Source organism: Lampetra fluviatilis, chromosome 31 (assembly GCF_964198595.1).
Source record: "Lampetra fluviatilis chromosome 31, kcLamFluv1.1, whole genome shotgun sequence".
Taxonomy (NCBI): Eukaryota; Metazoa; Chordata; class Hyperoartia; order Petromyzontiformes; family Petromyzontidae; genus Lampetra; species Lampetra fluviatilis.
In genome coordinates, this window is record NC_136305.1 from 3,811,924 (window position 1) to 3,839,908 (window position 27,985).

At 45.6% G+C, this 27,985-nt stretch overlaps 2 protein-coding genes across 3 annotated transcripts in view; one reads left to right on the forward strand and one right to left on the reverse strand.

Annotated features, from left to right (window-relative positions):
* Positions 1-23,653, forward strand: part of LOC144943458 (double-stranded RNA-specific editase 1-like) — a 109,436-nt gene extending 85,783 nt beyond the window's left edge. The window contains exons 6-10 of the mRNA XM_078870894.1: positions 5,305-5,456; positions 8,478-8,649; positions 10,575-10,756; positions 16,960-17,138; positions 21,133-23,653. Coding sequence (XP_078727020.1) covers positions 5,305-5,456; positions 8,478-8,649; positions 10,575-10,756; positions 16,960-17,138; positions 21,133-21,309 — 862 coding nt within the window. The 3' untranslated portion in view covers positions 21,310-23,653. The remainder of the gene's footprint in view (positions 1-5,304; positions 5,457-8,477; positions 8,650-10,574; positions 10,757-16,959; positions 17,139-21,132) is intronic.
* A 31-nt stretch (positions 23,654-23,684) lies between these two features.
* Positions 23,685-27,985, reverse strand: part of WDR37 (WD repeat domain 37) — a 39,416-nt gene continuing 35,115 nt past the window's right edge. For both annotated transcript variants that reach the window (XM_078870896.1, XM_078870895.1), the window contains exon 14: positions 23,685-27,845. In XM_078870896.1, the coding sequence (XP_078727022.1) occupies positions 27,705-27,845 (141 nt within the window). In that variant the 3' untranslated portion in view covers positions 23,685-27,704. The remainder of the gene's footprint in view (positions 27,846-27,985) is intronic.

Genomic DNA, 27,985 nt, shown 5'->3' on the forward strand with positions numbered 1-27,985 from the left:
CCAAGGGAGCTGTGTGAGAGCACAGCAGCGGAGCTGCTGTGGGGCTGCAAGAGCGACAAGAACAGCAGCGGGGCTGCTGATGTGGACTGGAGTGACACCGGAACCAGCACAGAGAGAATAAGAGAGACAGCCGTGTGGGAACGCAGTACGGACCGAATAAAGGACACTGAGCCAGAGAACGTGGTCAAGTCTTTTATTACAATAGTGTACAGCTCGTCTAGATGAGTCGATTACCGCATCGCCGACCATCGACAGACTGCATCACGGACATTAAGCGAGAGCCGAGGTATTATGGTATCCTGGGGTACCCCCATAAGGTTAAAATGTATAACAGGCAAATATTCTAAAAGCGTGTTTATAAATGTGGATGCAAAATCTGAATCAGAATGTGTATTTATACTGCAGGGATCCAATGAGCTATAAAGTTATTTTTCACACATGCCCAGTTGGGGCGGGTTAGAACATTACAACAACAAACAGTACAAAAACATGATAGTACAAGAAAGGTAAACAAATCACACAAATTTTGACTTAAAACTTCCGTGACTGCAGGAATTAATATTATTTGGTTCTTTTGGTAAAGTCACATAGATAGAAAAAAAAAGAAAGTCAATACAAAATAAAATAATAAAAAAACACTAATGTAGACTGTAGCCTGGTTCTAAGTCGTAGTGAGTGTACTGGCAGTCTATAATGTAGACTGTAGCCTGGTTCTAACCTGAATAAAATGAATATCAAATACAAACAAAAACCACGACGTTTCGATCGCAACACAAGCGGTCATCATCAGGAAGAAGGGGGGTTAGCCTCTAAAGGCAAACTGTTTATAAAGGTTTAGAGATGGGCGTAGCCCAAGTGTGTCAGCAGCATGGGCGGGGCAGCTGATGTTAATGTAGGAAACAACTCAGCAGTTAGTGGGTTTCCACTAAAAGGGCCTCCATGCAATCATTGCACCTCGCTCCACACACCCACACTGCTGACGGTGGAGGTTGACAAGAAAACACAAATCAAGTCATGACCCAAAGTGGTTGACATCTTTCCAATGATTGCTGAGTTTATAACCATCTTGTCGGTTGAAATTGTGTCTGTGTCTGTAGATATGGATGGCTTCATGAACGAATCTTTGTTGATAGCCAGTAGGCCAGTACGGTTGTAAAACAGTTTGCCTTTAGAGGCTAACCCCCCCTTTTTCCTGATGATGACCGCTTGTGTTGCGATCGAAACGTCAAGGTTTTTGTTTTTATTTTTATTTTATTCAGGTTAGAACCATGCTACAGTTTACATTACAGACTGCCAATACGATCACCATCTTAAACACCAGGCTACAGTCTAACAAATATTTATTGTGGTTTTCACACCTGATGATGATTGCTCGTGTTGCAATCGAAACGTCGTGAGAATTTTATTGTTTTATTTTTATTATTTTATTATTTCCCTTCTACGTGACTTTACCGAAAGAACCAAGAATATAAATATTGGTTTAAATCGTGAAGTCGTACAACAGCACTAGCTTTCAAAGTATTGCTGACTCGTAATCGGGATGCATGCGATGAGTCGCTCCTGACGCGTGTGTTCGCCATTCAGTTGAGTCGATGACTTGTTCTGTCTCATTTGTATTGTTTTGTTATTTCTAATGTGTGCTTTCTTAAGCACTCTATGAGCGTATATGTTTGACGTTAATTGGCACAAATTGTGAATAATGAATTCTTCTGATGGCAGATCAATGTGTGTATTGTAAACATAATAATCGATTGAATTTACGAATTGATAAACCATTACAAGCCTACTAAATAGCATAATTACAACCCGGTCGTAGGGGGGGGTTGGAGAAATGTACATAACAAACCATTTGTCTGCATGTCATTCATCTTCAACACCAGCCAGGCGAAGTATGGTCAGATAACTGGAGGCCCTCATAGCAGTGGATTCATAAAAGGGCTCTGCGTATATGTATACACAGTTCACGTGAAATGTAATTTCGTGCAAAAGAACAAAAACCCTCCAACAATTAATCGTGCAGTAGCTTGTTTAAAATTACAATCATTTAGGTGTGAACTCACGCTGTGCGCTAATCGACACCGGGTGCCTGAGCCAAATGGTTTCTCGTATTCGCTGTGGGGATTTCGACCATTAAATTGGCCCCTTGGCAACTGTGTTTTAATCCCCGAGTGTGCATGCTGACCCCCAACGCGGGAGTGTCGTTATTTTAATCTGCGGTGCCTGAGCCTGCAGCAAAAATTAAGAATGTAGCGCAGCAGTTTTCAACAAGGCGCGTGTTTGGGAAATTAGGCGACGGGTATAGAACATCTGCCAAAAGAGTCGGCGTTTTCACTGTTTCTGCAAAGAGCCCAGACTCGCACGGACTGCGCGTCGCAACAAGCTGGCACGTCTGCCCGTCAAGTGAGGTTCATATCTTTAATTGCGATGTCACCGCAAAGCCGAATGGAACAGCAGCGAGCGTTTATGTTGTGTCCCTGTTTGTTGCAGGAGGGAGGTTGACAGTTGAACGCGCTCAATTATGTTTCTTTTAATCTACGAATCTAAGTCTGTGTCTAAGTCATCATCGCTATCGACCGTAATCAATCCACAGCTGGATAATGACCCTCCCCAAGCCATCGCCATCTCTCACCGTCCTGCAGAGTATTAATCCATCGAAGTACCCCCCCCTCACCTTCTGCACACGAGCGAATTTCAGCGCTCCATCTGCGTTGTTCGACTGCCTCTCGGTGCACGTTCCCTCCCGTGACCGTCACCCCTTCATCGTTCTTGCATCACCGGCCATTATGCCTTCTAGAAGTGTCCTGTCCAAGTCCGCTTACCTTTCTTAACAGTCACAATGATATAGCTTGAACCTGCCCGTGTTCCCATGTATGAAAAAAATTGTCGAGTATTATTTGTATATTTTTAAGTGATTTATTTACATTTCCTATGCTATGCACACCTATCGTGTTTTTTATCGGTTGTTGTAATGTTCTGACCTGCCCCTACTGGACATCTACTAAAAAGAGCTTCATAGCTCATCGGATTCCTTCAGTTATAAAGATTCTGATAATATCACACATCTTTCCCCAAATGGTCGTACAGCTTGAAAGCCAGTCCTCAGTCCACGTCTTCGTAGCGATTTTAATATTTATGTTAATGAAGAATTAGTGCTGCTTCTCAACCTCTGGGTCTTGGCGAATACCCCATTCCAAATATCACGACTGCCAAACTCTGTGATCGTATTAATTTGATGACTCGCGTTGCTTAAGCCTGTCTAAGTGATCCTCATGCCCTCAAAGTTCAGCATCGAAATTAATCCCACAGAAACTATTGCGCATGTCTAGGCTGAAAAGTAAATACTTCAAAACAACTATAACTGCAATCTGTACTCTGCAATCTGGTGGTTGGGTCTTTGCTTTTTGAGATACTTAAAATACATTTATTGTGCTAAATGACCTTCAGGCAAACAAAAATACTTCACTTTTTATTTTTAAAAAAGTTACGACGAAAGGTCACCGCCAGCATCGGTAGACATCAGTGCGTTAGGTGTTTTTGAAATTATACTTTAAAAAAATAAAAAGCCAAATTGTAATCTGGTGGAAAGACGTGGGTGGGTAATGAGGTCCAGAGTTAAGATGTGAGATAGGAGGCGCTTGACGCTTGGCATGCACCAGGGTCGGCAAGGAAACGCAGCACACGCGGCGTTCAGCATGTGTGGGGTGACACGGGCAGACGGTGGAGTAATACTCCAGAAGGGACAGGTCAAAACGGTACAAGAATCTTGTATTTAAAGCTTTCGTGACTGCAGGGATTCATATTCTTGGTTCTTTTGGTAAAGTCACGTAGAAGGGAAATAATAAAATAATGCAAATATAAAACAATAACATTCTCACGACGTTTCGACTGCAACACAAGCAATCATCATCAGGTGTGAAATCCACAGCAAGAAAATTTGAAAAAAGTGGCGTTTTTTTCTTAACGTCGACACCACGGACAGCGATTTGGCAGTTGGTCAGATGGAAGAGTCCATCTTTAACTCCTGCCAAGTATTTAATATTTTGATGTTGTATCCTGATTTATGTGCAGTTGCAGAATTGTATTTGCGTGACTTAATTCAAGTTTGAATTTAAATTAATATCTGCAATACATATTTTGAAAGGGAACATAATGTGTGTGTACTTACCTTTAGATGATAATGCATCTTTACATCACAGTTATCTTTCTACTTCAAATTTGCAATATTTTCCAACATTGTTCCTCACAATACAATATTAATTACACACCAGAGGCCCAAATACTGGCTTCAAAGTAATGCTGTACAGTATAGGCAGGTCGTGTTGTGAAATTTGTAGTTACCAGGACACACATTTGAAGAACAATTGCGTGAAGTGTATGCAGGATTCATATTCTTGGTTCTGTCGGTAAAGTCACGTAGAAGGGAAATAATCAAATAATACAAATATTAAACAATAAAATTCTCACGACGTTTTGATTGCAACACAAGAAATCATCATCAGGTGTGAAAACAACAGCAAGAAATTTAGAAAAAAGCGTCGTGAGAATTGTATTATTTTATTTTTATTATTTCCCTTCTACGTGACTTTACCGAAAGAACCAAGAATATGAATCCCTGCAGTCACGAAAGCTTTAAATCGAAATTTGTATGCAGGATATTGTGTTGCGTTTCTGAATCTGAAGATGCAGCCCTGTCGCACTCTACATTGTTCAGTGGGCAGGTCAGGTAGACCCGTGCAAACAATGATTTGCTTTTACTCACAAAAAATGGCTTGATCCCTTCATGTAATGAGATGTTAACCCTTTCCCATTCCGATGACGTACGTGTACGTCGTCAGTTTAACTTCGCGTACGTCATCGGAGTGGAATCGGAAGTAAAAGACAGTGCGGGGAGGGCGTGTGGGACAGTTTGCCGCTAGCTATCATCGAGTGTGGTCGTGTCGCTGCAGTTCTCTGCGGTGAGTACAATGTCTTTAAAAACAGCGGCGCTACGCCTCTCGAAATTAAATTAACTAATAATGAAATCGCTTACCTTCAGGCACAGAGGCTACAGAACTATCGGTGACTCTTTAAACAATGGGGCCTTGCTGGGCCGCTCCTGGAATGTCCCAGCACGGCTTGCGTCTGCGTTTTCCAAATGGTCAGCGTGGAAACGCGGCACTTGTCGTGTCCTGTTCTCGGTCAGCCGAGTGTCCTTGGGGACGCAAGCCAAGAGGAGGGGGGCGGTGGAGGCAGAGGAGTAGGTTCGTCGATGATCATCGTCGGCGCGCGCGCTTTGTGCCCCGCGGCTGCCCGTGTCACTTGCAGCGAAGGCGACGCCGAGGACGGCTGCATTTTCTGCGAGCGGGAGGGAGGCGGCGGATACCAGCTGAAGCCGCACATCCAGTTTCACTTGTACATCAGCACGTCGCCGTGCGGGGACGCGCGCATCTTCTCTCCGCACGAGGCCAGCATGGAGGGTAAGCGGAAGCGCAGGGGGTCAAGGAGACGACGACGGTGTGAGCAACAAAGTTGAGAGGGGGTACAGGGGGTAATTGGGCACCGGGGATTGTAATGAGAGGACGCTAGCAAAGGAAACAGTTGGTGGTGGAGAAGCCACAAAGGGTGTGGAGACATTGAGCGTAGAATACTAAATTAAAATAAACTTTTAATTTTACCAGATAATGTCCGCTGAGCTACGTAGCTCTTTTTCACAAGCGACCTGGCCACAAATGATAGCTCAACGAAGTGGCTTATCACGTGGAAATTTGTAGCAGCCAAATATACTCTTAGACGCGTGTTTCTAAATATGGAGGATATGGAAAAAAAATCCACGCGACCACAGGGACAGCACGCAAACTCCAAATTTTCAGGCGGCAGGGTCGGGATCAAACCGACAACCTCCTTCATACCAGACGAGGAAGTTAACATCTCGCCACAAATGACATGGAAGGTAAGGAGACAGAGGTCGTGGGGTGGAGGGGTGATACGCAGAGGCTGGGGAGACCAAGTAGACATGGGGTAAGTAGACACAGATGGGGATTAGTGACACAGGAAACATGGGAGATAAGCCATGACTTCCTCCCTCTCCCTGCAAAAAGAATGGGCTCTTGTTTCATGAGGCCCAGGGTTACCCTTGCATTCACACAATGCGCGTACATGTGCACACTCAAGTCCCGTAATTTAGAAGCGTTTGACCTCCTCGCCCTGTCAACCTCATGGGTGCTGGATGGCCTGTGCCTTTCGAAAAGTACAATAGAAATTGAATTGATTTAGCTCAGTGAAAACGCAAAATGAGAACTCAAGACCATTTTATTGTGAGTGCGTTAGGGAGGTCGCTTAGACCATTTTTTTGGAAGCCGTTTAATGCAACCTTTGATTTGTTTGGAGTTTTTTTTTCAAACATTACACTAAATCATTTCCGATTGATCAATGAAATTAAATTGGCGTGGGTGACGTCTGACAAACTAAAAAAAAAACACTCAATAATTCTGTGGATTGTGCTCGAAAGAAAATTTCTTTCTGACTGTGGTGGAAGGTCAATTGCTTGACACAATAGCAGTTCTCATTGCCTCGAGAATGCCTTTAAAAACCGCTTAGCCGGCAGCGGCGGCTCCGAGGACCCCGGTCCCTTTGCCTGCGTCAGCATCGACGCAGCACCGCTGAGATGCTCGATACAAATCCCACACTTCCGCCTGAGATTAAACGCAGGTCCTCTTGTGAAATTAGTTTAATGATCGCTAAATGATTTTTAAATGGAATTTTAATTAAATTTTGCATAATAAAGTGGGTTTTTTGGGGTTAGATCGCGTTAATATGAATGTCATTAAACCTGCCACCTAGTGAGGTTTACCACGTAAACAAAACATGCCAATTGGTTACTACTGCAGCACACCGGTGTATTGGAGAGTAAACCCACAACATTTACAATTCGAGTACGACGTTTCGCTGGTGATTACAACAACCAGCTTCAGTGGAGCTCTGTGGGTCATCGTTTGTATGCGAAACTTCAGGGTCTTCAACTGCCGACCCGCTGGTCACATCCGGCCCCACTTATGCTCTTTGGAGCGGCCCGCGGAATTGCGGCTCACCCGGACGGAGAGAAATACAGATTAATGATTTGAAAGCGAGATGAAAAAAAAAAGAGAGATGAGAGACCCGGAGGCAAAAGATTAATATTTGCGAGATTAAAGTGAGATAAACCATGGGTGGAAATGAGAGCGCTTTAGACGCGTGATGAAGATGAGTGGGATGAAATTGAGATCTACAAGAGCTCGAGATGAGAGCCCTGGAGACGAGAGGTACAGATAAGCGGTCACATGTACAGACGTTATGACGCGACATCAGAGCGCTTGTGCACGTGACACCGCTTGACATCACGTGGCCCACCAGAAATATAATTGAGTGGCCCTGTTATAGGAGATGGACACATTGCAAAATGCTCTTCATGCAGCGTAAGCTAGCACCCAATCTTGTTGCAAAATGGGCCAGTGTAAAAGGCAGCAAAAGCAACGTTCATGGTAATTTTTGCTGGGTTATTCGCCAACCTGACATGGCACTGCTAATGCTATAATGGGCAGTATCTCGCCTTTCTTCCTTGAGTTTGGCACAACATCTAGAAGGGGGTCTGTGTTAAAATTTCCGTAACATATTCAGTACGTGTGTTTAGTAAATAAGCTGCCTCGGGTCTGCTAAGAAATGGGATAAATATTGAGCCCCACTTTGTCAAACTTTTCTACCGTGCACAGGCGACCGAGTGTGATCCACTTGCCCACCATGTGTTCTCCTGCGTATGTGTGGTTGTGTGCACGTGCGTCCATGTGTACGTACGCACGCGTGCCTAAGCGGAGAGGCGGCGGAGTGCTTTGAGCACTGCGCTGCGAACGTAACAACCAGTTTGATTCCTGGCCAAGGCTAACCTCGGTGCAGAGCGATATGTGAACCAATCTTGGTCATTGCTCGGTTGATTCGGTCTTAAAGTGTGAACCTGACGCGCTGTGTAAATGTCTACACTGGGGAGACAGCAGCGGCCGGGTGTGGTGATGGTAGTGGTGGCGACACCACACTGGCGTGCGAAGCTCCAGCCAGTGGTGAGCGGTGGTGTAGCGGTTAGCGTGCTGCGCTATGAACCCGGTGAACCGAGTTCAATTCCCGCTCACGACCAACACTAGTGACGATTATCTGAACCGGTCCTGGGCCTCCCCTAGGTAGACTCGGCCTCAAACGAGTACCTGGTGCAATGTGTAAACATCGTCACTGGGGAGACGAAGGCGGCCGCGCGTGGTACCGGCCACCCACCCCCTCTTGTGCCCGTGCCGGCCATCATAGGTCTCCACTAACAGCACTTGCCCCAACAGTCCGTTAGAGGCTACACGGGGGATCTTTTGGTGGGCACACAGCACTGGCGTGCGAAGCTCCAGCCACAATTGGCGCTCGTAAAGACAGGACTTGCTCCAACAGGCCATGTGGGGGGGCGTGGGGTGGTGTCTTTGTGCGCTCAGTGGAACGCGGCGACAAGCACCCGAACCGGAAAGCGCGGGGACAACTGCGGACGAAGATCGAGTCCGGGGAGGGTACCATCCCCGTGCGCTCGTGCAACGCCATCCAGACGTGGGACGGCGTGCTGCAGGGGGAACGCCTCCTCACCATGTCCTGCAGCGACAAGATCGCGAGGCAAGGGCACGCGGGCCTAGGGGGGCGGGGTGAGGGGGGGCAGGTGTCCCGGTGGGCTCGTGAATTGTTGTGCGTGCGGGCGGTTGTGTGCGCGATTGGGTGGGTGTACACATGGGGAGGAGTGTTACGATTGCATGTGTGTGCGTACGAGTGTGTGTCTGTGTGTCTCTGAGTGCGTACGAGTGTGTGTCTCTGTGTGCGTACGAGTGTGTGTCTGTGTCTCTGTGTGTGCGTACGAGTGTGTTTGCCTGTGTGTGTCTGTGTCTCTGTGTGTGTACCAGTGTGTCTGTGTCTCTGTGTGTGTACCAGTGTGTCTGTGTCTCTGTGTACGTACGAGTATGTGTCTGTGTGCGTACAAGTGTGTGTCTGTGTCTCTGTGTGCGTACGAGTGTGTGTCTCTGTGTGCGTACGAGTGTGTGTCTGTGTCTCTGTGTGTGCGTACGAGTGTGTGCCTGTGTGTGTCTGTGTCTCTGTGTGTGTACCAGTGTGTCTGTGTGTCTCTGTGTGCGTACGAGTATGTGTCTGTGTGCGTACGAGTGTGTGTCTGTGTCTCTGTGTGCGTACGAGTGTGTGTACCAGTGTCTCTGTGTGCGTACGAGTGTGTGTCTCTGTGTGCGTACCAGTGTGTCTCTGTGTGCGTACCAGTGTGTCTCTGTGTGCGTACCAGTGTGTCTTTGTGTGCGTACCAGTGTGTGTCTGTGTGTCTCTGTGTGCGTACGAGTGTGTGTCTGTGTGTCTCTGTGTGCGTACCAGTGTGTGTCTGTGTGTCTCTGTGTGCGTACCAGTGTGTGTCTGTGTGTCTCTGTGTGCGTACCAGTGTGTGTCTGTGTGTCTCTGTGTGCGTACCAGTGTGTGTCTGTGTGTCTCTGTGTGCGTACCAGTGTGTGTCTGTGTGTCTCTGTGTGCGTACCAGTGTGTGTCTGTGTGTCTCTGTGTGCGTACCAGTGTGTGTCTGTGTGTCTCTGTGTGCGTACCAGTGTGTGTCTGTGTGTCTCTGTGTGCGTACCAGTGTGTGTCTGTGTGTGCGTACCAGTGTGTGCGTGGAGCGGTAGTGTAGCGGTGAGAATTTTGTGCTCTACGAACCCGGCGGCCCCGAGTTTGATTCCTGCTCATGGCCATCAACACCAGAGACGATTATCTGAACCGTTCCTGGGCCTCTCCTAGGTCGACTCGGCCTCAAATGAGTACCTGGTGTGGTGTGTAAACATCGTCACTTGGAAGACAAATGCAGCCGGGTGTGGTGCTGGCTACCCACCCCCTCGTATGCCGCGCCAGCCTTCATAGGTGCTTGCTAAGAGCACTTGCCCCAACAATCTCTTAAGGCTACACGGGAGATCTTTGTTTTTGTGAGTGGGCAGGTGTCCACACGGGTGTGCTAGTTGGTTTTGGGGGGGGTTGGGGGAGTTGTTAGCAGACTCCCACGCTGTGCGAAGGTTGGGCTTCACGTCGTACGATGCGTTTGGGAAAAACGCATGCCGGGAATTAAGCACGCCACATTGTGAGCTGAACCACACAGTCCGACCGCGCGGGTCAGTGCTTAGCCACCTGGCAGTCTCAACTGATCGATTGACAGTGATGTGAGCAGCACTGTGCACGGGTGTGCGCACACAGTGTAGCGGTTAGCACCCCGTGCTACGAACCCCGGCAACCCGAGTTCGATTCACGCTCACGGCCAACACCGGTAACGATTATCTAAACTGGTCCTGGGCCTCACCTAGGTCGGCTGAGCTCCGATTGAGTACCTGGTGCGATGTGTAAACGTCGCCACTCGGGAGACAAAGGCGGCCGAGCGTGGTGCTGGCCACCCACCCCCTCGTGCGCTGTGCCGGCCTTCATAGACGCTACTCGCTTAACAGCACTTGCCCCAACAGTCTTGTCAGAGGCTATACAGGGGGGTGGATCTTTGCCTTTGTTCGTCTTTGCAGGTGGAACGTGGTGGGGATCCAGGGCTCACTGCTCAGCCACTACGTGGATCCCATCTACCTGGACAGCATCATCCTGGGCAGCTTGTACCACGGCGAGCACCTGTCACGCGCCGTCTGCCAGCGCATGGCCGACGTGGGGGAGCTTCCCCCGCTATTTAAGCTCAACCGGCCCCTGCTCAGCGGTGAGTGCCCCGTCTCCCCCTAACTAGAAGAGGGTTAAGGTGAACGTTAACCAGCACCGCACCGCGTCGTCTATCAAACTGGAGACGCCCTGTGCTGGGCAATGAACCGTAGTGGACGGGGAACTCTATGCACCGGTTAATGAGTCTCGCAAACGACTAATTTCACCGGTTAAATAACCGCAGCAGAACACTACGCATGGCAAAAACTTGTTGCACCGGTTGATTTAATACAGAGACTCCCTGTACTGGTTAATGAGCTGTAGTGGAACTTCCTGCCCTGGTTACAGAATAATAGCAGAACACAGCCTGCATAGTCATAATTTCTTGCACTGGTTAATGAGTCGTACAGATACTCCCAGTACTGGTCAGTTAGTCATATAGAGACTCCCTGTACTGGTTATCAAGGCGTTGTGGAACGCCGCTACTTGTTTTTCACAGCAAGACTCCCTACGCTGGGTCATGAATCGTAGGGACATTACAGAGGTTTCTCGTCCAACATGGGAATGTGGAATTTCCATATTTCAGGGCCGCCAACGAGGGTGAACGCCACCCGATTGCTTATTTTCGCAGGGAGATTGGACCTTGGGAGATGTATAACCCTGCTGGCGGTGCTCTTGCCATGGAATTGTCAGGATGCAAAGGTTAAATTCGACACCCATTCGGTAACTCGATTCCGTGTGGCACCTTCCGTGTACACAGGAAGGCGACGCTCTACACGGGGCGGGGGGGGCTTCATGCTTTGTCCTAACATTGTTGAGTTTAGAGTGAAGTGACAGACAAAACAAAAAAATTCCAACACATACAGTACTGGTTTGGTGTGGAGGATGATTTTCTTTCAATAAGCCGATCATCGGCAGGTTCGGCAGGTGTTTATTTTTTTACGAGCAATCGCAACCAGCCCATCACTCCGTTAAAAGTTGTTTTCTGCTCGTCGGATCAATCAATCAGTCTGCATTTCACGTGTCAATATCGCCCTCAATAAAGTCGTGCATCGGTGCCACATTACAACGGAGCAGGGACGGTGCGGGAGGGGGGGGGCATAGAGCAACAGGAATAATTAAAGAAACCCCGTCACGACCTCGGCGGCTAACACCGACTGCGCAAAGTAAATTACGACCGCGCGCAAAATAAAGTGCAACCGTGCGCAAAGAATAGCATGAGAAAGGTAAGTAGTAAAGAAAATAAATAATAAGTAAAGAGACAATTATTTTAGATTTTATGGGAAGGCAAGTATGAAAGGTCACCCCCTCTCAATAAGAAACAAAAATTGTTTGTTGCGAAGATGCTTTCATTGCTGAACTTTTTATTGCATTGCTCATCCATGTACAATGTTTTATTCTCGAGTTATAAGCAAAAATGGCAAACATCTTTCCAAAGTCAAATAGTTGTAGCATAAGTCTTGCGTGGTGGATGTTGAAAGTTGCGACGATTCCTCTGCCCATGTCGCTCGTTGGTGAGTGAATATTTTCTGCCCGATTTTTTTTTAATCTTCACGACAACGTCTCCATTACCAACGATTTGGCACTTTGCCAAGACGGGTGGAGATTATTGTGGGCCTCAGTTCTTCAGGAAGCTGATGTCGAGGCCCAAAGTTGGTATATGTTTTAGTTCCTTGAGGCATTTGGGCATACGGCTGATGGATACTTATTGATCAGCCTTCGTTCCATCATAGTCTCGTTATACTTTTGTTTAATTACACGAGGTTAAATATTATCGTTATCCTCCAGTGTAATCAATCAAAGGCTAAATGCTGTCGTTTAGAAAAAAAACGTGAAGTTTGAATGTAAGAAATTACATCTCAAAAGTGAATATTAATTTGCCTTTATACATTTTCGAATGCAAAAGTTGTGAAATTTAAAAGGGGGGAGAATTGTAGCTTTCATTAGGGTTACATTGCAGATACCCTATTCATATCCACAGCAAACTCCTTAATCAACTCCATGGCTGCACTGAACTCGCGCAAAAAGATTGAAAGTGCTCATTAGAATAATCACTACGAGTACTGTAATAGGATTCCATTCTCATAAGTTGGTGTTTATCAGTCTTGAGTGTTTCTGTGAGATGCAGCACAGCCCCATGGTCAGCGTTGACCACTGAGCCAGGTTTTACACAAAGGCAAACGGTGAGATTCCTCCTCCAGAGTCATTTCCGTGGGTAATTGCCAAAGCGTGTAGTGCCGTTGTAACGTGGAGTTTACACCATGCTACCACGGCGCTCAGAGTTTTACCAATTTAACGCCGTTCAGGTGCAAATAAAGTTGGTGCACATTATACACGCCTGATGATTCCTAAACAGAATCAGAATCTGTATTCATACCGGAGGAATCCGATGAGCTGTAAAGCTCTTTTTCAAAACGTCACAACAACAAACAAGACAAAAAAACACGATAGGTGAGCAAAGGTAAATAAATAACTTTCAAAATATACAAATAATACTAAACAGTTTTTTTTTCATGATATGGGAACACAGGCAGGTTCATGCTACAGTAAAACCTTGGATTGCGAGTAACTTGGTCTGCTAGTATTTTGTAAGTCGAGCTAAAATTTTAAGTAAATATTAATTGGATAAACGAGCGATGCCTTGCAATACGAGTAGTTCGTGTATACGCTTTGTCTGCCGAGCGTCACGTGATCACAACTGATGTACGAGTGCTTTCATATACGAGTGCTTTGGATTATGAACACGTTTCCGGAACGAATTATGCTCGCAATCCAAGGTTTTACTGTATATCATTTTGACTGTTAGGCAAGGTAAGTGGACTTGGACAGGACACACTTCTCGAAGGGATAATGGCTGGTGGTGCAAGAACGATGAAGGGGTGACGGGGAAGGAACGTGCACCGAGAGGCAGTCGAACAACGCAGATGGAGTGCTGAAATTCGCTCGTGTGCAGGGGGGGGGGAGTGCGAGGTATAGGAAAAGATAAAAATCTATTAAAAATAAATATCTAAATAACACTAAACATGTCCCGCGTCGCATTGTAAAGGACCCACTCAAATTATTCGGTGCAAAGATTCCACGCGGAGGGAAGCGGCAGCTTCGGAGCACGTTCCCTCGACCCCGACCTGCACACAGACCAGTGTGGTGAAGTATGCTCGCTCAGCCCCCGTCACCTGAAGAGTATGGGGAGACTATCTAGCAGTGGATTGATAAAAGGGCTTTGCGACATTTTACATTTACACGGTTTAACACGTAGGCCTTTCGTGACCAATATCCATAATAGAGGGATTTTATTTTTGGGGTTAGATCGCGTAAATATAAATGTGTCACGTGATGACGTAGGTTGTTATTAACGGCAAAACGTCGTACTCGAATTGTAAATCTTGTGGGTTTACTCTCCAACACACAAGCGGTGTGCTGTGCTCGTAAAACATTGCCACGTTCTGTTTACGTGACGAACCTTTTTTAATTGGCTGTGACGGGTGGTGGCGGGTTTAGCGACACTTTGGTATTTACGCGATCTAACCCCAAAAAAACCTCTCATGGATACATTTACACGCACGCGGTCTTTGTTTGAATCGGCATTCTCTACGCCGCCACTAGGGCTGTGTTTAGCAATCGTCGGACGCTTGCAGGAGATGTGAACGGATCGGGGTGAAGTACGTACCTTGGTGTGGCACGTGGAGATGTTGCCTCCGAAACGTCGTGATTTTTGTTTTTTATTTTATTTTATTTTCATTAATTTTGATGTTTTACCTACGTGACTTTACCGAAAAAACCTAAGAATGTGGAGAATGGAGTTTGGCAAAATGCTGCTTTAGCTCTCGTTTGCGAGAGTGGGCTGTTTTATTCTCGTGAAAATCTAGGTAGCAAATTTAGAACACTAACACGCAAAGTAAAATCGCAGAACTATACCCAACTATGGATTCCTGGGTCTTTTTGCAGCATGCCATGAATCTCAATGGACTTTGGCCTGCTTAAATAATTTACATTAGTCATACTCATCTTGTCATTATAGTCTCTATTAGCACACATTTGCACGAGATGTTTATTGGTTTTCATCCACGAACGGTCCTGGTTATTGCTTTATTTTCCATGCACAGCTGAAAAGAAAAAAACATTGCAATTGATCATGCCTATATGTGGTGTGTGTTCTTTTTTTCACCCTCATATATTTTATTTAACAAGCTAACAGCAATGAGTTCACAACAATTTTTTTGACTTTGACACTTCATTGAACAGTTCTGGGGCCTTGAAAATTGCGGTAATTTGTAATAATTAACAAGTGCCAATTACATTTATTTATAACAGTGAAGTCGGGATTGCCAATTACCTTTTGACATGTTTACCTTTTTAGCGAGCCACATTCCTTTGAATGTGTTCCCGTGCGGCAATTCATCAGATTTTTAACTCGAAATATGCTGAAAATAGACGTACATGGTCTGTGACGAAATACCTCCTCAGATCTTGGAAGCTAAGCAGGCTTTGGCCCTGTATAGCGCTTGGATTAGCGACCACCTCTCATGAACCAAGTGTTGTAGGCTGCAGTCGGGCTGCAATTGTTGTGTGTACTCGTATTCTCGCACATTTATGCTCTACACTTTCACCAACCCGCACTAACCAGTGTGGTGAGGTATGGTCATAACTTCAGTTTCATTTATTAGGTATAGCCCTGTGAGCCATTCGGCTCTTGAATCGGGTGCAACCGCAACAAACAAAAAACAAAAACACGAACAAGAAAACATCTTAAAGTGACTATGCACAAACAGAAAAATCCAGTAAAAAACTGCAAAGTCTTCCAGAAAAAAAGCACCGTACACCAACGCTGTGTGCAAAAATCCCAGTGGGATGCAAGTCAAACAACAACAACAACCACAAGACAACTTAGATTAAAGCCATCATTCTAACTCCGTACTACAACAAACAAAAATGCCAAACCTAAAAACTTTTTGAAATCACCAAAATAAAGCCATAAGCAATGTAACAGTGATCATAGGAACTGTGACCGAAATTTCACAATAACTGCCACCAATAACTGCCAGCGTGGGGAGGCCTTCATCCAGCAGTGGATTGACCAAGGCCTGTTCATGTACATATGCGAATAGAAACTATTTATATTCCAAATTCCTCCAATGTTAACTTATTATCTTATAATGCAGACTTTATATGTCAATTTAGAACTGTTCATATGACAGGTTCTTTCACATTTAACTTATCTGCTCATCTGCTAATGGAAAACTGTTCGTGACCATTCAAAAGTTTTATTGGCAAATGTTTTCACGTTTGCCAATATGTTGTGAGAGCCATCTACAACTATACATCAGATGTATATCTGCCTTCTCTGCTGAGGAAGACAAAATAATCTATAAATGAGCAGGAGCACACCACCAGACACGCGAACCTACAATATGCGTACTCCCATGAGGCTGTGTTAAATTATGAAGGTATCATCGTTTCGTCCTTTGCCCAATGTTTTGTCTTGAACTCAAACTTTCTCCATCCAGGCTGATCTTGAGCGTCTTCATGTCACCCTTTGGTGCCCCCCTCCCCCTTGCTTCTTTCGAGTCGTCAATTTTTTTCTTAAGCCGAGCATTTTTTTTTAGCGTCTCTCTTCAAACATCCTTCCAGAATTGACTTCGTCAAGCTCTCGCCTCTGGCGATGTGCCCCAGTTCACACACCCTTTCTCCTTCTCTGGATTGTTCTCCAACTTGCTCGTTACTCTTTCCCTACATCTGATTTTCTCCATTCGATGCCACACTCTGAAAGGAAGACGTGATTATTAGTGGACACGTATACAGCTTTCTTCAGTGTGTGCCACGTGCAACACTACATGCTGGGGTTCTCACAAATGTCAAGTCGAGTCGATAGAGATATTGTTTATACAGATTGATTTATCTTTTATTCTATCCTATTGCTCAAACGTGTCCTGCACTCTCTCCCTCTACATTCTGCTCATGTGGGCAGGAATCCTCTTGCCTCTCTTGGATTCGTGAATAGTAACCCAGAGATCTATATCTGGTTTTAGGTGAGGCTGAATTAATTACTGCTGCTGCTGCTGCTGCCTCCGTTGAATTTGCGAAGTTGGCAGCAGGTTCACATCGCACGCCCCTGCAGTTTGGCCAGGATCTCCCGTGGTCGCACTGCGGGGGGCCTCATTTGATTTTCCACTTGTGAAGGTGGTTGACCGGCTCCGGCGTGGGCGGCTGCGCATTCCGCCGGGCCGCGTTACCATCGCTCATTTGTGTGTTTGTTTTTGGGTGCAGGAATCAGCAACGCCGAGTCACGTCAGCCGGGCAAGGCGCCCAGCTTCAGCGTGAACTGGACGGTGGGCGACCACAGCCTGGAGGTGGTCAATGCCACCACGGGCAAGGACGACACGGGGCGACCCTCTCGCCTCGCCAAGAACGCCTTTTTCACCCGATGGGTGCGGCTTTATGGCAAGGTGGGCTCGTGTGCGTGCGCTTGTACACGTGGAGAGCGGTGGTGTCGCGGTTAGCGCTACGAATCCGGCTATGACCAGAGTTCTATTCCTGCCCACGGCCAACACTCGTGACGATTTATCTGAACCGGTCTTGGGCCTCTGCTAGGTCGACTCGGCTTCAAATGAGTACCCGATGCGGTGTTACCATCGCCACCGGGGAGACAAAGGCGGTCGGACGTGGTGCTGGCCACCCATCCCCTCCTGTACAGTGCCGGCCTTCATAGGTGCTCGCTAACAGCACTTGCCCCAACAGTTATATGGGTGGTCTTTGTCTTTTTGGGGATACGGGAGGCTGTTACATAGCCTGGCACAAGCGCCGAGGTGACATCAACCCCACTTAGTGGCAAACGGCAGCTGTTGTTTTTATTGGGGGGGGTGCGGCAGTGTGTTGGTGAGCGCACCGTGCCATGAACCCGGCGACCTGAGACTGATTTCTGGCCACGGCCAACGTTAATTGCTGGTAATGTCGAACCAATCCTGCCCCCCCCCCCATCCCCTAGGTTGACACGGACCTTAAATGAGTGTCTTGGGCAGTAAATAAACATTCACACTGGGGGAGACAAAGGCCGTTCCGGCCTTGACAGATGCTCGTAAAATTGGACTTGCCCCGGCAGCCTACACAGGCTGCACAGAGGAGAGCTCTGTGTTTACATGTCCCGGCAAATTGTTGGTTACTGCTGAACCACAAAGTCGGTGATGTGGGTCCGCTTGCTAGCCCGTGGTGCATACCACCAGTGACAATTTAAGTCAGAACCAACCTGGCCTCTGCCGCCCCTAGGTCAGCTTGACCTAAAATAAGTAGCTTTGGTGTACCAAAGTTCGCATTGATGATACGAATGTGGCTTGGCATGTTTCTCGCCATAACGCTCCCAGTGCACGTGTGTGCATGTTTGAAACCGCTAAACGGCTTATGCATGCGTGTGTGTTGTGTGTGTTTTCACTTTTTTTATTTTACATAGTTTGTTTTGCTTGTGCATTGCTGCATGTCTATCGATGTATTATATGCACGTCACTGTGTGCATTTGGTGGTGTGGTACAAGTTTTCATTCTTGTAATTCCTTTCACGCAAACTGAAGTGAGCAAAAACTAAACGTACACCCTGACTAAAACACACCCAGACTTCCAAAAATTAGGCTGCACTTTTCGACTTCCTTCGACTACAATTAAACCCGGACTGAATTGGCTTTGAGCTTCACTGCAATGAAAACCACAACTTAAAAACAAGTGCCACTGGGAAACTACACAGACCTCAACGCAGGTAGAATTTGATTTTAGCCCGGTTAACTCGGCTTATTACTAGTGTCGTTAGCCGCACCACATGCGCGTCGTACTTTTAAGTCCGCCCTGCGTCAGCGTTAATTAAACGCGGGCGTACGAAGCGATCCCAGCCATCGCGCTTAGTTCAGAAATACCCTTTACCGACTTTAAAAGTTGTGTGCCGCAGGATTGGTGTGTGCCACTCTGTGTTGCCTCGTCCCCTTTCTTTCTCCTTTGCTCCGGGATTGTGGGGCTAATTGTATGCGGATAGAGCCTTCTTCCTCTGGTGTACCCCCCCCCCCCCAGCCTCTTGTTTCGGAGGTTTAATACGTTTCCGGGAGATGAAATACGTAAAAGTGCGAATCGGTGTCGCTGTGACTTTGACACCCAAGGAAGGGGGCCTCATTCCTCGAAACCCAATTACTAAGAGGAGCCTTTTGTGCAGCACCAGGAAGTGCTTTTGATTCGGGTGCACCTCACTTCCCACACGCATTAATGAGCGGGCACGTACATCGGTGGCTGCTTTACCCCACAGCTCGATAAGATCGCAGGACTCTTGAAGTGCGCCGGTGCACAGGTATTCATCGCGTTTTAAACGCGAGCCTAATTAAGTGTTAATTATATTTTATTCCAGAGTTTGCTTATTAGCTGGGTTAGGTGGGATTGAAAAAAGGGCGTGCCTGGTTCTGCGTGTGGCTTTGAATTTTGATACTTTGTTTTAGCTTTGTGAAGCTTTGAAGCAGCTGCTTCTGGCCTGAATGGGAATGGCTAATGCACTGACACTCCACACATAAAACATTAACGGTTAAATCAATTAATTAATTCATACTTTAAATAATTTTATGTATTTTTCCACATCAGTGCCAGACCCGGTGTGTAAGTGTCGGAGTTATTTTAGAATGTTTCCTCCCAAACTTGAATCGCAGAGGATTGATGTTTATAAATAAACACTTGACATTCACTAAGGACCCTTTTTGTTCATTGAAGACACTTGTGTAAATTATCACTGAATAAAATTAGTGTGAATAGTTTAACCATTACCACATTGCTGATCCATGCATTACCACTTAAAAATAAATATGTTTAATGCATACAGTTTCATAAATTACTACCACTGTCGCATTCAATACGCAAACACCTAATCCTTTAACACTTGATATGAATTAACATTTGATGTGTAAACACTTGGTATGCCATTAATATATTTTCACTTAATACTCGTATATCATGAACACTTGATGCTTTAACAATTAAGGCATTTAACACATCAGCATTCATTACAAACATTTCAGAGCGCACGGATATATGTAAATATCTAATATATTAACACTCAATGCATCGTCTCTTAATGCCATTAACGGTAACATCATACATAACACCTGAGCACTTAATTTCACAGCCTTTTGTTTTAGGAGCCCGATGTTAAAATTGGTTTTCGGTCATGAACTCAATTTTTCCCCACCAACTTTCATTACCAATTCAATGGTCTTAGGGGCTTGCTCTGCATAGCAGGTATTCCATTTCATCACGCACTGCCAACAATAGCCGGGACTGTTCCATTAGTTCGAGCGGGGGGGGGGGCACCCGCACGCTGGCCCGTCCCTAACTCTTTAAAGAGGTCACCCTTCCTCGGGATAGTATCCCCCCCTCCCCTGCTCCGTGTGAGTGATGGTACACGCTCTGTCACTGATGATTGGTTGCCACAATGGCTGGGGGTGTGGCTACTCCTTCAAGGTTAGACTGACATTGACCACAGTAGTTTATCAACAGTGGGGGGGAGGGGGGGAGGTGTTTTTAAAGCCCGCTGCTCTATTTGTGTCGTTGTTACTACGCGTGGCACCCCGAGTGCAATTAGAGCCATAGAGGAAGGATTTCCCCCAAAAACCTCGCCGTGATCGCTGGGTATTTTGCAATCAGCGTCTCGTGAATGGCAGTGTGGATTGCTATTCCCATTTCCCTGGAGGTTATTAAATCCCCCCCCCCCCCAACGCCATGATGATTTATGTACATCTTTGAGCGCTGATATTTTTACACTTCAAAAACATGTTTTTTAATTGGCCGCTTAAAAGAGAAATGAATAAACATGTCCTTAGAGGAAATTCCTTTATTTTTTGGCCTTGGTAGAAGTCATAAAATATATAATGCCCATATTCTCCTTGCTTAACATTGAATATGCTTAAAATGTTACTTCTGCATTCATGTTAACCACGTTGTCGGCAGAATAGCTTCACGACTCGCAATATTTCCACTCGATACGGACTGAAAGTTTGTTCAAATTATTAAGTCGACCCAGTAATTTCGGCCAAGAGTTACTGGCCTTTTCGAGAGCAGTCGGTTGACAGCATCAATACTGCTCTTGCTGATAATGATTGTGCCATTGATATCATTCTGCTGATGTCAGTCGCTTAGTGTGGTTGGCATGGGCCCGAGTGCATGATTTGACATGCCCCCCCCCGCCCCTTTCCATCTGCCCTCCCCTTTCCATCTGTCCCCCCCGACACCTCACGAAGCTTGGTGCAGTTGCCCTGCCTGCATGCTCAAAAGCTACTCGACTGGCTGATGCTGCTGCTTTAATACTGAAGGAAGCAGATACATTCTGCTGCTTGAGTGGATATTCTTCTTGCTGATGATGATGATGATGCAGCCGGTGTAGCTGCTGCCAATTATTATTGTTTGTATTTACTTTTTACCTGTGCAGCTGAAAAGCCGCGTACCTCTGAAGCCGGAACGCCCCACGCTGTACAGCATGGCCAAGCTGGAAGTCGGCGATTATCAGCTTGCCAAGCAGCAGCTTGACCTCAGCTTCCAGGGAGCAGGACTGGGAGCCTGGATCAAAAAACCCATTGAGCAAGACCAGTTTACTGTCGCGGTGTGAGTCTGGCTGGTGGCACCTCCAGAATAAAGTGTATTGTCGAGGGAACAAAAGCAGAACCGGGGTGGGGGGGGGGGAAGTGAGGAGCCCTAGGTAGAGGGAGGTGAAGGATATGGGGCGGGCAAGAGAAAAGAGGGTGTTTAAATAATAATAAAAAAATTAAGAAAAAATCATTAAATTTTACAGCATTGCCACCAAAATGTTGCAATGCAGTTTTGTGGCATCTGTTCATACATTTTATAAGCTGTGTTTGATTTAATGTGGTAGAGATACCCTGCATAATTAGTAGGTGTGCAGAGATGTTGGAATGAATGTATATGTACGTTGGTGCATCTTCATTGGTGTCACTTCAACTTTTCGTTTAGCCCAATATGGAAATACTTTTTCACCTGTGCTCAATGTAGATTTTTAATAGTCACCTTTAAGTTTAGTCATTTGAACAGCTCCTGCTTTTTTAAAATGTACCTTTTTGTAAAAAAAAAAAGTGAGCGTGTGCTTTTTAGTATCTCCGTTGAACCGCATTCCTTTACCCCACTACCGTAATGTCCGTTTCTGCCCCAAAGACTGGCACTAACAAATCAAATGATCTTGTCCCGTCATTTTAAGGTGTGTAAAGAGAGCGCACGGGCGTACATTAAATCCCTATCGCTCACACTTTTTTAACGAGGAAAACCAAGTGGCCGATGTGCGAAGGAGCGCGCGCTTGTTTGCAAGCAGCGCGTGGCTCTTGGTCATGGTCAGTGGCTTCGTTACATGGCAGCCGATTGCTCCTTGGTGCTCCTGGTGGGGTGTTGGTTAGGGTTTGCCACCTCCGGGATACAACAAAAAATCGAGACCTATCACGGGTAGAATAATACCTCACCATTCCATAAGAGGGGGATAACTTATTTGAGTGGGTTTATTATCGTGCAATGGCAACAACAAAAACTGAAAGTGATAACTTTTAATTCCCTCGGAAAGACTTACAGATTTCCCTGAGCAACAACCTCAACAAGAGGGCAAAACTGGAGGGAAAAAAACAAGGTGGAACCTCTAGTCTGGGGTACAGCCCACACCCTCACCAGCGCCCGTTCACCAACTTGTCCCTCTCCTACGTTGTGCGAGTCCCAAGGCGAGCAACGTAGCCAAATTCCTCTGAAAATGTAACCTTTTGTTTTATCCTGTTTGTTCAGAACTCAAAAGCCATGAGGATGATAAGGGTTTGGGCCCAATGAAAAGGGCTGGAAGTTGTACCAGTTATGCGATATGTACGTAAGGGAGGAGATTGAATTGGAGAGAGGTGGTATTTAAATGTCTGATCTGTTAGCCCTGCTTGCTGCCCACTCGCGCTTGGCTGTGTCCAATGAGGCTCCAGGAGACAATCTCAGCTGCTTGAAATTTATTTCGATTCCACAGCAGTTCGTGGTTGGCATTAGTGGCCACTGGTCCTTCACTTGTCCATAAATAGAACTCACCGCCCAAATTAAAAGTTTTAATGTTGATGGCCGATTGTTTTTTAGTGCGTTGTGTGCAAACTTGGCAACAATAGCCCTCCTTTTATTCGTAATCACACTGAACCAATGAAAAATACCTGCTTTCGAAGTGTTAAACGCAAAAGGTGAAGTGAAACGTATCTGTACATGTGTGACATAGGTATATGAAATTGCACTCTGCCCATCATACTGTGGTTTTCTGAGCTCCGATCTTACTAAGGTACACTACGTTTGTGTATATATTGAATATTGGAAGATTTTAACGTTCCTTAAATTTTAACTGTGAACAAATTAACTGGAAATTTAAATGTTGACCGCATTCGTGAATATTAAGCGTTCAGAAAACTCTGCAGCACTGCCGGAGATTATAAATATTGTCCAAATCATTATTTACTCCCCAAAGCGAATGCTCTGCAAGATGGATCTTTTAAGTATTCCCTTTATCTTTCGAAAGCAAGGATGTTTTACACATGTACATATTTGATGTATATTGCTGCATAATGAGTCCTTGCTTTACAAAACATATGGAATCTCGTTTTGCTTTGAAAGGGACTAATAAATGCACCTGTGAAAAAGAATGCAAGTCGGTCAAATGCCCGCTGGATCTAACTTTTTCCACGTGTTTACTTTAACTGTAATCCATTAAATGCGTTATTTCGTTTAAGTTACTGCATTATATTTAAAGAGGAAATTTAAGAAAATACCCCTGAGCTAATTTCCTATATTACGGTACCTTTTGGTGCTGCTGTTTAATTAAATTGATAATAGCCAGTATGTTTGAAGACGTGAAACATGTTGTTGTATTGGAATCCTCCCACAGTAGTCGGCATGCTTTGGTAATTCAAAACCAATTTAAGTCCTCAATGTACAGGCAACCGTTAGGGCTTGCAGATCTGAACCATGGACAACTCATTCAATGTTTTATTGGTTTGGTAGAAATACAAGTCCTTTACAACCAAATGCAGCGTCCGTGCATTTTCGTTCCGTCTTTTCTTCAGTCCAACCAAAGCAGTCACATCAACACCACTAGGCTCTCGCACGCATAAAGTGCTCCACAATAAGCATGCATTGTACAATCACTTGTAGCTTCACAGCGAACGGCACGCGGGATAGATATACCGTATATTACGCGATCAATGCTGGCGCCCAACGCGTTCACACAAAACGCGTCGTCACTTTCCGTGGGGGGCGCGCGCGCAAAGGCAATTAGATTATCCTTTAATTGGCGAAGGTAGTGGGGGGACGCGGAGTGCCCTTAATCGGGAGAGGCACACAGCGCTTGCTCGCTTTGCCCATTAATGAACGGCAAACAGGATCCGCTGAAGACACTAAGTGGTTGGTGGTGGTGCTTTCTGGGCGGATGTGCATTCCGTGCTGGAGAAATGGGTGGCTCCATTAATCTTAATTTACATCGCCGTAAAAATAAACGTGTATAGTTAAGCTGCACACACGACAACTCCTACGCAATACGCACTTGCAAGGCAAAACACTATAGTGACAAAGGACCTTTACTCGTAATAATTTGACACACTTAAGCATGGTAGTAGCGAATGAGCAGCATTGGTTTTTGGACACGTGATGCAGCACCTTTTTCTTTCGGGAGTTGGAACGCAACCAAGCCGGGTAGTCTTGCCACCAACCTCATTCGGTTCAGTCCCGAGGATATTAGCATCGCAAAAACATCGACACCAACGCAGATTAATATTTACAGGATTAAGCCAAACACTTACCCAAGGCTGCCCTGCCCACAAGCTCATCTTCATCGGCAGCTACCCTCGAAAGGGTGCGGCTTGTCAGGTCGGCATGGATCAGTGTTTAAAGGTAAGCTCTATGTACATGTAACAGCTGTGGAGACATTGAGTACAAATGGAAGATTTTTCAATGTCCTTCCCTCTTCCCATTTTAAAGCGTATTGTGGATCAGGTTGGTTTTTTTCTTCCCATGTGTAAAAACGGTGCTGAACTGCCAACGAGGGGCGCTTAATCCTTCAAATCGGGGTGTGCAAGCGAAAATGCAGAGGGCCAGTGATGAATAAGAGGGACAGATGCAATCGCACATTCAAAGGGGACATCACATTGTTCACGCAACAGGTCACGGGATGCACAACCACCCCATGCATCCAAACTAGACTACTCCCAAACCCACGCACCTTGAATGCGGGCGCGTAAACACGAGCAGGGACAACCTTGGTGATATAGTTATATCTTATTCAACTATTGGCAAGCCGCCACACTTGCAAATAAATATTAATGCTTCTTTGTACATAAACTTTGCGTTGCGGTGTGTGCATGCGATAGCACGCGCCATTATATATATTCCGACTCGTTCACCAGCTTAAACAGCCACACAACTCCAGTCTTCCTGAAGTTGGTGTAATAGCCATGCTCAATGCATTCACTATATGGGATGTATAATAAAACTATCAAAACACCACAAAAATAATCAAACCTCAAGAAGTTTATATCTTGACTTAAAGCTTTCGTGACTGCAGGAATTCATATTCTTTGGGTCTTTCGGTAAAGCCACGTAGATAGAACAAATCATTAAAAAATCACGACGTTTCGATCGCAAAACAAGCAATCGTCATCAGACGTTTCAATTGCTTGTGTTGTGATCGAAACTTCGGGATATTTTTATTCTTTTTTCTACGTGGCTTTATCGAAAGACCCAAAGAATATGAACTCGAGAAGTCTATCGTTTAAACTGTTGCACTAAACTGGTTTATTTTATGTAATGAGCGACCGCAAACAGCAATGATGAATTCTTCAACAAGAAACTTTTTTTTTGTTAACCGAATACTACCTTCATTTGTTGACACTCTTCAATGAAGAGCATGGATAATGTTCATATTGCGCTGATATGTGGCTGTGATGTTCTCCGATAACTGCACTTAAAATAGAAACCCCACTTGAAAATAACAAATCCACGAAGAGCTGCAAGTGAATTTTACGACAGAACATTGGCCAATGCATTACCACACATCGAATGTAACGCTATTCTCACCGAGACAGGAAATGCTCCCGTTTCCACAATTGCAACACCATAGTAGCGAGTGTCTGTGCTTTAGAAAAATTAATTTCTCAAAGTTAAAGACCCATCTGCTATTCTGAAAAATGTAACACGGAAGGCAATTCCTTTCAGAATAGATTTGGAATTCAGCTTGTATCTGGATGGTAATATCTCACTTGACATTACTTTATTATATATTATTAAATACTTTATAATACATCATAAAGTATTTAAGACTGGAGAAAATAACAAATGTGATTGATGTTTTCAACCCATATTGAACAAGTGACTTAGGAGCTTGCCCACCTAATAACGTATGAAATCTCTGAATATATCAACACTATTGAGTAAATATTCCGCTTCTGCAAGACCTTCCGATGAGGGATTTGCCATGAAAGGTGGATTAAGCCGAGCGGGTGGAGATATCATCGGACTTCCCAAGAAACAAGTCCGTGTGTGTCTGTGAAGAGTTTGCACACACACCAAATATTAGATGGCCGATGATAATTGTTACATATTTTCAAACTATCAACAATTAAATCCACACCTTGCCCTGTCTCGTGCCCTCCCCCACCCCCCGAAAGCAATTCAATGAAAAGTCACAATTCAAAAATCCTATGCCTCATTTGCCCCTGTGGGTAAACAAGCATGATAATAACCTGAAGGTAACGTTCTCATATTAGCAGAAACGTTAACCGGCATTCCACGCCCATTTCTTTGCGTTTTATCGGGGGTGTTCAAAAATGACTGATGAATTGCTCCAAGCCGCACCCCTCACTTCACACAATCGAGTCTCTCGCACCGCAGCTTTCAAAATGTGCCGCACTTCACCGTGCTTTAAGTTCTGGCCCCGTGTGTGACCACCACCGTAGCGATGCCACATCGGGATGAGATAGATGCGGTTCAATCAATGCTCCCTCAGCCTGTGTGCCGTAGGTGCGCTTCCTGGGGTGGAGTGGGATGGGAGGAGGTTTGGTTGTTTGGTCGGATGCCCACGAGTGCGCGCAAGCGGCCCAACGGATCTCAGTGGAGTGACAATTAGTGAAGCCCGAGCTGCCGTGACGAAAATGTGAAGTGAAAGACATCCCACGTGGACTCGCGAGGAGATGAATTGCCAGCTTGGCGGTAAGGGCTCAACAACTTGCTTTTGAGTGAAAGAGAAACCATTGGGCTCATCCATTATTTGGCGAAGGTTGGATTTGCAGCCAGTTGGGCCAATAAAGCCGGTTAGGTTAGATTTTTTTTGACGATTGGGTGAACTGTACCTAATTCGATGCAACAGTTGTTGCTCTCTCCGCTTTAATTGCTGCAAGATGTTAATTAAAATTAGCAGGTCTTTTTTACTTAAATGTGTTAAAATGATACCACCACATTGCAATATGTACCGAATTAGTCAAATGAATTGTGGACTCGCGCATATGTGGTGTGTGGGTGTTCCGCCTTAAATATACGGCATCAATAAGAGGTTATGGAAATGTACTGGTAACTTCATGGGCGGTCTGGACACGCAGAACGTGGGCAAATTATCTGAGCAAGGAGCACTGCCTCATCAGTAATGCAGACGCCAGCTAGTAAGCCACACTGCTCTATATGCTAATTACAACTGCTTTAAAGTTAAGTTTGTATGCGGCTTAAATTAACGGCCCCTGACTTGTACACTTCTGTTAATTTTAATGCGACCCAGGTTCCGTGCGTGATTTTCATCCAAATTTCCCTACCACTTTGCAGAAATTATACTTTTCAAAACGGCGCTTTATGATGCGATTCAACACTCACCAGGACCCAAATTGAAAGACGATGGAAATGTGGAGCAAGCGCAAAAACAAAAAAAACCTCGTCTCCACAAATAAACGGGATGCCGTTGCAACAATCGGTAGTAAGACAGAAGAGGCTGCCTCTGTCGGTGTGCGGTTGATGCTACGGAGCCTTTTTCTCTTGAATCAGGGCAGTGGTGTTGATGTTCCAGCCCAGTGCTTGCCGGTCAAAGCCACAGGTGAACAGATTGCAGGTGCTGTTCTCCTCACTCCACACGGCGCTGCAAACCATTCGACGATGGCCCTGCACACGTGGGGGGGGGGGGGGGAATAAACTTTAACATTCAGGGCAAGAAACGGGCACAAAGACGCTACAAAGCTGCAGTGCTGACAAGCTACGACGCCGGAGGATTTCATTCGCATTAAAGCCAACCCTGCCATTCA